The sequence below is a fragment of the Callionymus lyra genome, chromosome 12 (genome assembly GCF_982586985.1).
Source record: "Callionymus lyra chromosome 12, fCalLyr1.hap1.1, whole genome shotgun sequence".
Classification (NCBI taxonomy): domain Eukaryota; kingdom Metazoa; phylum Chordata; class Actinopteri; order Syngnathiformes; family Callionymidae; genus Callionymus; species Callionymus lyra.
The window spans coordinates 7190132-7201445 of record NC_141829.1 but is presented as its reverse complement, the minus strand read 5'-3'; the positions used below and the strand labels follow the sequence as shown (position 1 = coordinate 7201445).

The window sequence follows — 11314 nt, the reverse complement described above, 5'->3', positions numbered from 1 at the left end:
TCGCTTTTTTTTTCTACGGTGTCCCAGCAATTCAGATGTACAACCTGTGGAACACATTTGTAAATTTTGATACAAATGACCATTTACTGAAACACATTTGCAAACTCTGAAATTTCCCCAAAACAAATTGGCACATTTACAAACTACTAACGAATAAAAAAATTGAAACAAATGTACAAACTATGAATCACGTTTATAAACTCTGAAACAAATTTACAAACTAGGAATCACATTTACAAACTCTGAAACGAATTTAAAATTGCCTTGAAATTTTTTTTTAACTATGAAACACAAACAAATTTACAATTTCCTGAAACAAAATTTCCTGTCAACAAATTTACTAACTCAAAATTAAATTTACAAATTTGCAATCTATGAAACAAATGTAAAAAAAAAAAAAAAAAAAATGTGAAACAACTTTACAGTTTTCTGAAAAACAAATTTACTAACTCTTCAGCACTTTTGCAAAATATGAAAAGAATGGCGAATTATGAAAAATTTGTGTAACCTTTAAAACAACTGTATCAACTCATGAAAAAATTTACCATCTCTGAAAACAAGTTTACAAACTCTCAAACGCATTAAAAACACTTTTGAACACCAAAACAAATTTACAAACTATGAGACACATTTACATTGTCCTGAAACATGTTTATAATTTCCTGAAATATATTTACCATTTATTTTACTTTACAAATTGTGGTAAATATTTAAAAAATCCAAATTTGCAATCGTTGAAACAAATGTAAAAACATCTGAAACAACTTTACAATTTTCTAAAAAACAAATTTACAGTCTCATAAACAAAATTTCCTGAAACTAATTTACAAACTCTGAAACACTTTTACAAATTATGAAAAGAATGATGAACTATGGAAAATATCTTAAAACCTCTAAAACAACTTTACAGTTTCTTAAAACAAATGTATAAACTCAAAATACAATTTACCGTCTATGAAGCACATTTAAAATTTCCTGTAAGATGTTTATAATTTCCTGAAATATATTTACCATTTATTTTACTTTACAAACTACGATAAATGTTTAAAAAAAATCTGAAACAAATTTTGAAAACCACAAAAACAGTTTTCTGTAAACAAATGTACCATCTCAAAAAACGAAATTTTTAATTTCCTGAAAACTCATTTAAAAACTCTACTATACTGTACTTTAAATTATGAAATCAAATACAAGCTATGAAAAAAATCTTAAAAACTGAAACAACAAAGCATCTACTAAGTAAAATGTCCTAAAACATATTTCCAAGTTGAGAATCACATATAAAAACTGTATTTTTTTCCTCCAGTATATATATATATATATATATATATATATATATATATATATATATATGTATATAGTTTCTTAGTTTACACATATGTTGCAAACTATAAAAATAATTTAAAAAAACTGCAAAACAACACGTGTGATGTTTCGAGATCTTTCATTGCGCACAAAGTTAAACAACTAACTTTCTGTATTTCTTCTAGAAGATCTTTTTATAACGCCAGTGTGACCCTGTGATGCCGGAGGGGATGGATCCTCTGGGCGCTCGCTCGCAATTCGTCGACGTCCATTCTCTCCCCAGCTGGCAGCAGCAGGCCGAGGATGACCAGGAGGTTCTTCCTCATGACGGTCTGCAGAGTCAGCAGTTCTTCCCGTCGCCGTTCCCTTATAGAGCCGACATCAACCGCAAGATCATCCTTTTGTGAGTCTTTGTGTCACGTTTACTGTGAAGGTTGAACAATCTCTGGATACAGGTTCAAACATCTGTTATATAAACAAGGAGATGAAGATATAGATATAGATATATAGATAAACAGTAGATATATAGATAAAGATAAACACTAGATATATAGATATAGATAAACACTAGATATATAGATATAGATAAACGCTAGATATATAGATAAAGATAAACACTAGATATATAGATATAGATAAACAGTAGATATATAGATATAGATAAACAGTAGATATATAGATATAGATATACAGTAGAAATATAGATAAAGATAAACACTAGATATATAGATATAGATAAACACTAGATATATAGATATAGATAAACACTAGATATATAGATATACAGTAGAAATATAGATATAGACATACAGTAGATATATAGATCTAGATAAACAGTAGATATATAGATATACAGTAGATGTATAGATATAGACATACAGTAGATATATAGATCTAGATAAACAGTAGATATATAGATATACAGTAGATGTATATATATAGATAAACAGTAGACGTATAGATAAACAGTAGACATAGATATAGATATACAGTAGATATATAGATAAACAGTAGATGTATAGATATAGATGTACAGTAGATATATAGATAAACAGTAGACGTATAGATAAACAGTAGACATAGATATACAGTAGATATATAGATATAGATAAACAGTAGATATAGATATACAGTAGATAGAGAGAGAGAGAGAGAGAGACTAGATATAGAAATATGTATATACAGTATGTACTGTGTATATATAGAGTAGATGTATATATATATATATATATATATTTACAGTAGCTATAGATAAAGAGTAGTATATATATATATATATATATATATACATCTACTCTATATATACACAGTACATACTGTATATACATATTTCTATATCTAGTCTATATATATATATATATATATATATATACATATATATACATATATATGTATATATATACAGTAGATGTAGATATAGAGTAGATATAGACATTCTTATTTATTTATTTATGACTGTGTAACGACCAATGACGTCTCAACATATTTACTCTGGATTTAACAAGTTGATGTCACAGGAAGCATCTTAGCTCATTTCATGCTTCCATTAAAGTGTTTTGTGCGTTATATACAGATTAGACATTTAGTTGATAAGTAATACTTTTTTAAATTTATTAGATATTGTTGGGGAAGTCGGTCCCTTTTCATACTGCAGTTTTAACGTTACTTCAGTGTTTAAACAGACGTTTATTCTAATGTCTGTGTTTTGTAACTTGAATAAATAAAGGTTTTATTAAAACCAATATTAGCACTTAATCTCATGTCGCACAAACCAGTAGAATAATGCAAATTTTCAAATAAGAATGTATAATAGTCCAGAAAAAGATATTAAAAAAGATAAATATATACATTCAAATATAATTTATAAAATAAAAACAAACTAGCAAATACAATTTAAATATACAAATGCATACATGAAAATACATATATAATAATTAATGAATGAAACATGCAAACATTTTATAAATATGTAAATAAAATAAAATAAATAAAATGTACAATATTAACTCCTTTTTTCCAGTTTTAATCTTCAGCATTAAACAGGTTTTTATTCCGAAGTCTGGAGTTTTTTTAACCAATATTATCTCTTACCTGTGGTGTTATCTTAAGGGTCAAAGTGACCCGGCTAGTTTCCATAAAAAATAAAAATATAAATGTTATAAATCAAAAATAAAAAAATTAATATAATATAAACACATTTAAAGAATTAATTAAACAAATACAATTTTAATAAACAAATACATTATTAAACATTCAACAATTCCATAAGTATATAGGTATAATTAATAAGTAAATAAATGAAATATAAAAGCATTTTCTAAGCAGTTTTTGTTTTTTTTCACTGGATTATTTTTGATACATATTGAAGTTTTTTATATTCATTAAATGTTAGAAAAACTGCCTTTTTTCCACAGTTTTAATCCTCAATTTTTAAAACAGGCTTTTATTCTGAAGTCTGTTTATCTTGTTGATGTTTGTTGAACCAATAACATCCCTTCAGGTCACGTCGTGTCTTTTAGGCGAAATTAAATTGACTGTAATTGATGATATAAACGTTCCCTCAAAACTCTAAATCATCACAATTATATTAGTGTTTCTTGTCCTTCTCACACATAATTCAGTCCTTGTTCCAATAATGAAGTGAATTTAAAGTCGTACCGAGAGAACAAACCCTTGAAAAAATCCTCTTTGCTTCAGCGTCACATGAGCAGCTCAGCGTTTGCTGCGAGTGTCTCCATGAGAAGCTTCTTGTTCTTTCTTGTCCCTTCGAAACATTCCTGCCTCGTGTCCAGGACGTCCCTGAGCGTCTAAAGATGAGATTATTCTGACACTCGTCGTCACCATTTACTGAAGCAACTAGTGTTGTATGAAGAAGAAACTAGTCCATGATACAAAACAACAAATGATCATCTGTCGTTTTAAAATCTTGACTATTCAAGTTGTGATGTTGTCGTCCACTTCAAACTGTGTCACGTGACTTCTCTGGGTGCGACGGCTTCAAAAAACAAGGATCTTAGACGACTTGAAATTCCTCTTTTTCAAGTCTCTGCATCACTTCCTTAGATTTGTAACTTGACCCTCATTGTTCTGTTTAAACATTTCTATAGGTTAGAGAAGCAATAGAACATGTGATTTAATTACAAAATACAGGCTAAAATATTGTTTCTGTGTTTTATTCCTTTATACTTACAAAACATATCAAACTAATGAAAACTTCTGTTTATTTATTTAGTTTTTATTCATCTAGTGTTCAGTGCAAAAAATTGTCATTTAGCAGCTTTAACTTTAATTTACGAGACACTGGTTTTATTTTTATTGTATTTTGTTTATATTATTTTAATGTATTTTATCAATCTTGTTATATCTTTATTGTATTTATCTATTTTATTTATCTCTTTTTATTTTATTAATCTTCTTTGATTTTTATTGTTTTTTTTATTTATCTCATTTTATTTGATAAATATTGTTTGTTTGTATTGTATTTTAAAACTCATTTTATTTTATTAATCTTGTTTTATTTTTTAATAATCTCATTTTAATTTATTTTATTCTTTTTTTCTATTAATCTGGTTTTAATTTTGTTGTATTTTTTCATTTTATTGTATCACTCCTGTTTTCTGTTTATTGTGTCTTATTTTAATTTATTTTATTAATCTAATTTTATTTTATAAATATTGTTTAATTTTGTTCGTATTTTAATAATCTCATTCTGTTTTATGTTATTAATCTTGTTATTTTTTTTGTTTTTTTTTATTAATCTAATTTTATTTTATTAATCTTGTTTTATTTTTTATATTTTTTTATTAATCTAATTTTATTTTATTAATCTTGTTTTATTTTTTATATTTTTTTATTCATCTCATTTTATTTTATTAATCTTGTTTTATTTCCATTTCATTAATCTTGTTTTATTTTTATTAATCTTTTGCTTCATTGTATTATGGATTTTATTTGAATCCTTAATTTATTGTATTTTATTAATAATATTGTATTTTATTAATCTCATTTTATTTCATTTATTACTCTCACTTCATTTTATTGTATATACTTGATCTTGTTTTATTTCATTAATCTTGTTTTATTTCTATTTCATTAATCTTGGTTTATTTTATTAATCTCGTTTTATTCACATTTCATTAATCTTGTTTTATTTCTATTCCATTAATCTTGTTTTATTTTATTAATCTTGTTTTATTTCTATTTCATTAATCTTGTTTTATTTTATTAATCTCGTTTTATTTACATTTCATTAATCTTGTTTTATTTTTATTCATCTTTTGCTTCATTGTATTTTATGGATCTTATTTTATTTTAATCCTTAATTTATTGTATTTTATTATTATCACTTTATTTATGGTATTTTATTAATAATATTTTATTTTATTAATCTCATTTTACTTCATTTTATTACTCTCGCTTAATTTTATTTTACATACTTGATCTTGTTTTATTTTTATGTATTTTAATATTGTCATTTATTCTATCGACCTCACTTCATTTTATTGTATTTTATTATTATTATTTTATTCTCATATTATTTTAATGTATTTTATTACACATGTATTTTATTAATCTCAATGAATCTTATTTTATTGTATTTTATTTCATTTTATAGTTTATTTTAAAGTGCACAACACAATGCTAGTGTTGAATCCCCGTCACTAAAGCTCTGTTGTGTCTCCAGCTCGGGCGACGTGTCCGTCTTGAACTGCACCGCCATCACAAACACCAGCAACGAGTTCCTGAGCGACAAGAACCCGATCTCTGACAGCGTCCACGCCAACGCCGGGCCGGAGCTCAGGGAGGAACTCGTCAAACTCAAAGGTGAAGAGTTGAGAGGTTTTTTTTCGTTCCTCCTCATGATTTACTCGAACCTGTCGTTGATCAACTTAAGTCCCTGAGAGTCGAACACATGATGCTCAGCTGAGTTGAATTAGAGACGCAAACCTCTGGAACCTTTACTTTCTCTCGGCAGGAGTTTCCATCCCATAATTACAACATCTTTAAATCTTTATTGTGCAACAGTTGTGTAAATTTATTTTAGCCATTGACGACGCAAAATATTAAATGTAAATCGAATTAATAAAGTTCCATAAAAATAAAAAAGATAAATAAATGTATATATATATATTTTTAATTAATGGAAAATATATTATGAATTGATTCCGTTTAAAAAAAAAAATTAAATTAAAAATATACAAATAAATGACATTAAATAAAAAAAACATATATAAATATATTAACTAATAAAACTAAATAAATTATACAAATAAATGAATGTTGACATGGAATTGTTGTTAGGATTAAAGGTTGTTTTTTTTCATCCTTGTTACGCACTTTATATTATTTTATAGTACTTTATATTATTTTATAGTACTGTATATAAATGTGTATTTCTACAACACCACAAACAATCGTATTAAAAAATAATTGAAGGATAAAATAAATAATAACATTAAAAAAAAATACATTATTAATTCATATTTATTAAATTAATATAAACAAGTACATCAATGAAATACAAAGAAAACATAAATATTTAAACTATTAAAGGAAACAATTAGGGAATTTTTTAATGTTTTTTAATTCATACCCCACGTTAAAATAAATCATTTTTTACTATTCATATTATTTACATTTTCCTTTTTCATTAAAACAAACACAAGAAAAATGACGACATCACCGTACCTCCCCACAGAATAAATATAAATAAATATAATATAATATATATATTTATTTAAATGTCAACGTTGAATCATCAGTCACTGTACTTGTTTTTTGAAGACTCTTACATTACATTACATTGTACATTTAAAAAAAGTTTAAAACCTTGTAACTGAGCCAGAAATACACTTATATTTTGTGTTAAAACTTTAATACAGCTAAGAAACTCTTTATCTTCTCCAGGTTGCCGCACAGGAGAAGCGAAGCTCACCAAAGGCTTCAACCTGGCAGCCAGATTCATCATCCACACCGTCGGACCCAAGTTCAAGTCCAAGTACAGGACGGCAGCAGAGAGTTCGCTGTTCAGCTGCTACAGGAACATCCTGCAGCTCGCCGTGTAAGAGCCTCGCCGCCATTAGATCTATATATATACTGTATATAGTTTTTATATATATTTAACATCATTATCTTAACATGAATTTTATATATATTTATATAAATAACATCATTATCTGAACAAATAATAAAAATATACAGTATATTTAACATCATTATCTAAACATGAAGTTTATATATATTTATATAAATAACATCATTATCTGAACATGAATTATAAAAATATATATTTACCAGCATTATCTGAACATGAATTATAAAAGTATATATTTAACGTTATTATCTGAACATGAATTTTATACATATTTATATATATATAACATTATTTTCTGAACATAATGTGTCTTAAAAAATGCTTCAACCGTATAAAATGTTAAATAAAATGAAACAAATAAATATGAAGTAACATTTATTTATTCTTATATTTATTTAAATCCCTTACAGATAAAAATGCAAAGTTTAAATAAAGACTGAAATGTATAAATTGCTTTAGAATCCGAAACTTGCATTGCCAGTGTTGTAAATACATGTAATTACTAATAAATGTAGTATAATAAATGTAATACATACAACGTAAATAATGATAAAATATAATATACCATTAAAATCTTGTAATAAATGTAAAATAACAACTTAAATAAATGTAATACAACAACTTAAATAATGTAATTAATGTAATATACAATATAAATCTCATAATGGATGTAAAATATATGACTTTAATCTTGTAATAAATACAACTACTACTACTACTACTAATTCTACTACTTCATCTACTTCCACTACTACTACTTCCTCTACTACTACTACTTCTTCCTCTACTTCTACTACTACTTCTTCCTCTACTTCTACTACTACTTCTTCCTCTACTTCTACTACTTATTCTACTCCCAGTACCACTACTTCTACAACTTCTACTACTACTACTTCTTCTACTTCTACCACTACCACTCTGCAGCGAGAATTCTGACCCGCTCAAGTAGAAGAACTCACATTTCTCCGATCCTTAAAACTCTTCACTGGCTTCCAGTTTCTTTCAGGATCAACTTTAAAATTCTGGTTCTTACTTTCAGATCTATTCATGGTCAGACCTTCCATCAGTGATCTGATCCAGACTTACACCCCAGCTCGGGCTCTGAGGTCTGTGGATCAGAATCTACTTATGGTTCCACGCACACGACTCAGGACCAGAGGAGAGAAATCTTTTCAGACTGTTGCTCCTAAGCTTTGGAACGATCTTCTCTCTCTTTGCGCTTGATGGATCTACTGACTCCTTTAAGAAACATCTTAAGACGTTTCTATTTGTTCAGGCTTTTCCTTGAATTTCTCGAACTCCTGTGTTGTTCTCAGTATTATCTTGATCTTTGAAGTATGTACTGTTTTGAGTATTGTTTTGATTGTTAAAGCGCTTTGTGACCCTGGTCTCGAAAAGCGCTATATAAATAAATATTACTTACTTACTTACTTACTTACTTACTTACTAATTCTACTACTTATGCCCCTACTACTCATTTACTACTACTTCTACTACCACTACTACTGCTTATTCTACTTCTACTACAAATTATACTTTTTTATTTATAGTTTATTTCAATGTTTTCACATCAGTCTTTTTTCTTTATTCCATCATTTCAACTGTTCCAATTATTTAGGTTTACACATTCAGCAGATTCAGCATTTACTGTATTTCCTTCTAGAAATGATGTTTACTAGTTAAATGCGTCTATAACGGTTCAAACTAACGTTGACGTTAGAAGCTGCACTTGTGAGTCGTTGACTTGTCTCTCCAGAGAACAGTCCATGTCGTCTGTGGGCATCTGTGTGGTGACGACGGCGAAGCGAGGGTATCCACTGGAGGACGCTACACACATCGCTTTCAGTGAGACCACGAGAAAGATCTGCATGTCCTGAGTGTGTTTGTAACGCCATGGTTGCTGCGACAGGAACGGTGCGCAGGTTCCTGGAGAACCACGGGAACAGTCTGGAAGCTGTAGTGTTCGCCGTCTCAGAGGCCGAAGAGGTTTGTGCCACGTTTTCGTTGTTTTCTGACTTTTCTCGACTACCTCGTTTGTTCGTTCCTCCAGCCCGTGTACAGGAAGCTGCTGCCGCTGTACTACCCTCGCTCCGAGCAGGAGGAGAAGGCCAGTGTGGGTCTCTTACCCCCCGACATCGGGAACTCTGAAGGAGAACCGGTCGTTCCCGAAAGACAGATCCGGATCACTGAGAAACCAGGAACTCTGGAAGGTATGAACCTCAAATGTTTCTATTAGAGTATATATATGCATGTGTGTGTTTATTTATGTGTGTGTGTACATGTGTATTTGTATATATATATATATATATATGTATATGTATGCATGTATGTATGTACTGTATATATATGTATATGTATGTGTGTGTGTATTTATATGTGTTTATACATGTGTATTTGTATATATATATATATGTATATGTATGTATGTATGTACTGTATATATATGTATATGTATGTGTGTGTGTGTGTGTGTGTGTGTGTGTATATTCACAGACACACATATATATGTGTGTATTTTTATATATATATATATATATATAGATATGAAAATGCAATTAATAATAAACAATTCAAGAAAGTGAGCTAATTAAAATAAAATGAGATCAATATAATACAATTAAATTATATAAATTACATGAAATATAATAAAATAAAATGAGATTAATAAATAAAATAAAAGTATATAAATTAAATCAAATAAAATGCTATATAATACAATGAGATTATTAAAATACAAATAAAATAAGATTTATTGAGATTAATAAAATACAATTCAATTTTATAATTAAATAAATTACTATACTGACTCCTTTAAGAAACATCTTAAGACGTTTCTATTTGTTCAGGCTTTTCCTTGAATTTCTCGAACTCCTGTGTTGTTCTCAGTATTATCTTGATCTTTAAAGTATGTACTTTTTTGAGTATTGTTTTGATTGTTTAAGCGCTTTGTGACCCTGGTCTCGAAAAGCGCTATATAAATAAATATTACTTACTTACTTACTTACTTACTATAAAATTAGATGATTAAAATACAAATAAAATAAGCTTAATTGCGATTAATGAAATACAATTCAAATATATAAATTAAATACTATATAATAAAATTAAATTATTAAAATACAAATAAAATAAGATTAATTAAGATTAATAAAATACAATTCAATTTTATAAATTAAATAAAATACTATAAAATTAGATGATTAAAATACAAATAAAATGAGATCAATAAAATGAAATATTAATAAAATACAATAAATAAAGTGATATTTTTACCTACAATAAAATAAAGATTAAAAAACTTTTAATAAAAAAAAAAAATTAAATAAAATTGTATATATGTAACACTATATTAATAAAACATTAAATTAAATTATTATTTTAGACGGTGGAAGTGGACGTAGAAGTAGCAAAGGATTTGAATACAAGAAAAAACTATTATAAAATTATTATTTATTATTTATTAATTGTTATTTATCCTTTGGATAAGAAGGACAGAAGGTTAAGACCCACTTGTTCATTTTTAGTTTAAATAATAAAAGGTTTCAAATGGATCAGAAAGTTCTGTCCCTTATCTTATCTTAAACACATCTTTATTGGTAACACAGTCTAGACTCAGAGGAACAAAAATAGATTTTCTCACCACCTGAGACACGTTTGTTGGACGTAGAATCCACGTGTTAGAGACACAACAGGTGGATGTTCGTCGAGCAGGTGACTCTGAACTCAGTGACAACTATGTGCTGAACTGTGTGTTGAACGAAGCACATCATTGTGTGTTTGAAAATGTCCCCTCGCAGGGGCCGCTCTGACTCCGAGGCCGGTCATGTGACCGAGGTATGAATGGACCGGGTTGAAGGAATTCCAGCTTCGCTACGTCGGGATTACATCCTGACAAAAAAACGAATTTAAAAGTAA

General features: G+C 27.7%; 1 protein-coding gene across 2 annotated transcripts in view; it reads left to right on the top strand.

Moving 5' to 3' along the window:
* gdap2 (ganglioside induced differentiation associated protein 2) overlaps window positions 1–11314 on the top strand; it is a 32329-nt gene that overhangs the window by 570 nt on the left and 20445 nt on the right. The window contains exons 2-7 of one of the 2 annotated variants that reach the window (XM_087804042.1): window positions 1494–1708; window positions 5990–6129; window positions 7213–7366; window positions 9156–9244; window positions 9309–9385; window positions 9450–9609. In XM_087804042.1, the coding sequence (XP_087660168.1) occupies window positions 1524–1708; window positions 5990–6129; window positions 7213–7366; window positions 9156–9244; window positions 9309–9385; window positions 9450–9609 (805 nt within the window). In that variant the 5' untranslated portion in view covers window positions 1494–1523. Of the gene's footprint in view, window positions 1–1490; window positions 1709–5989; window positions 6130–7212; window positions 7367–9155; window positions 9245–9308; window positions 9386–9449; window positions 9610–11314 lie in introns of both variants that reach the window. The other variant, XM_087804041.1, reaches the window with a different exon arrangement.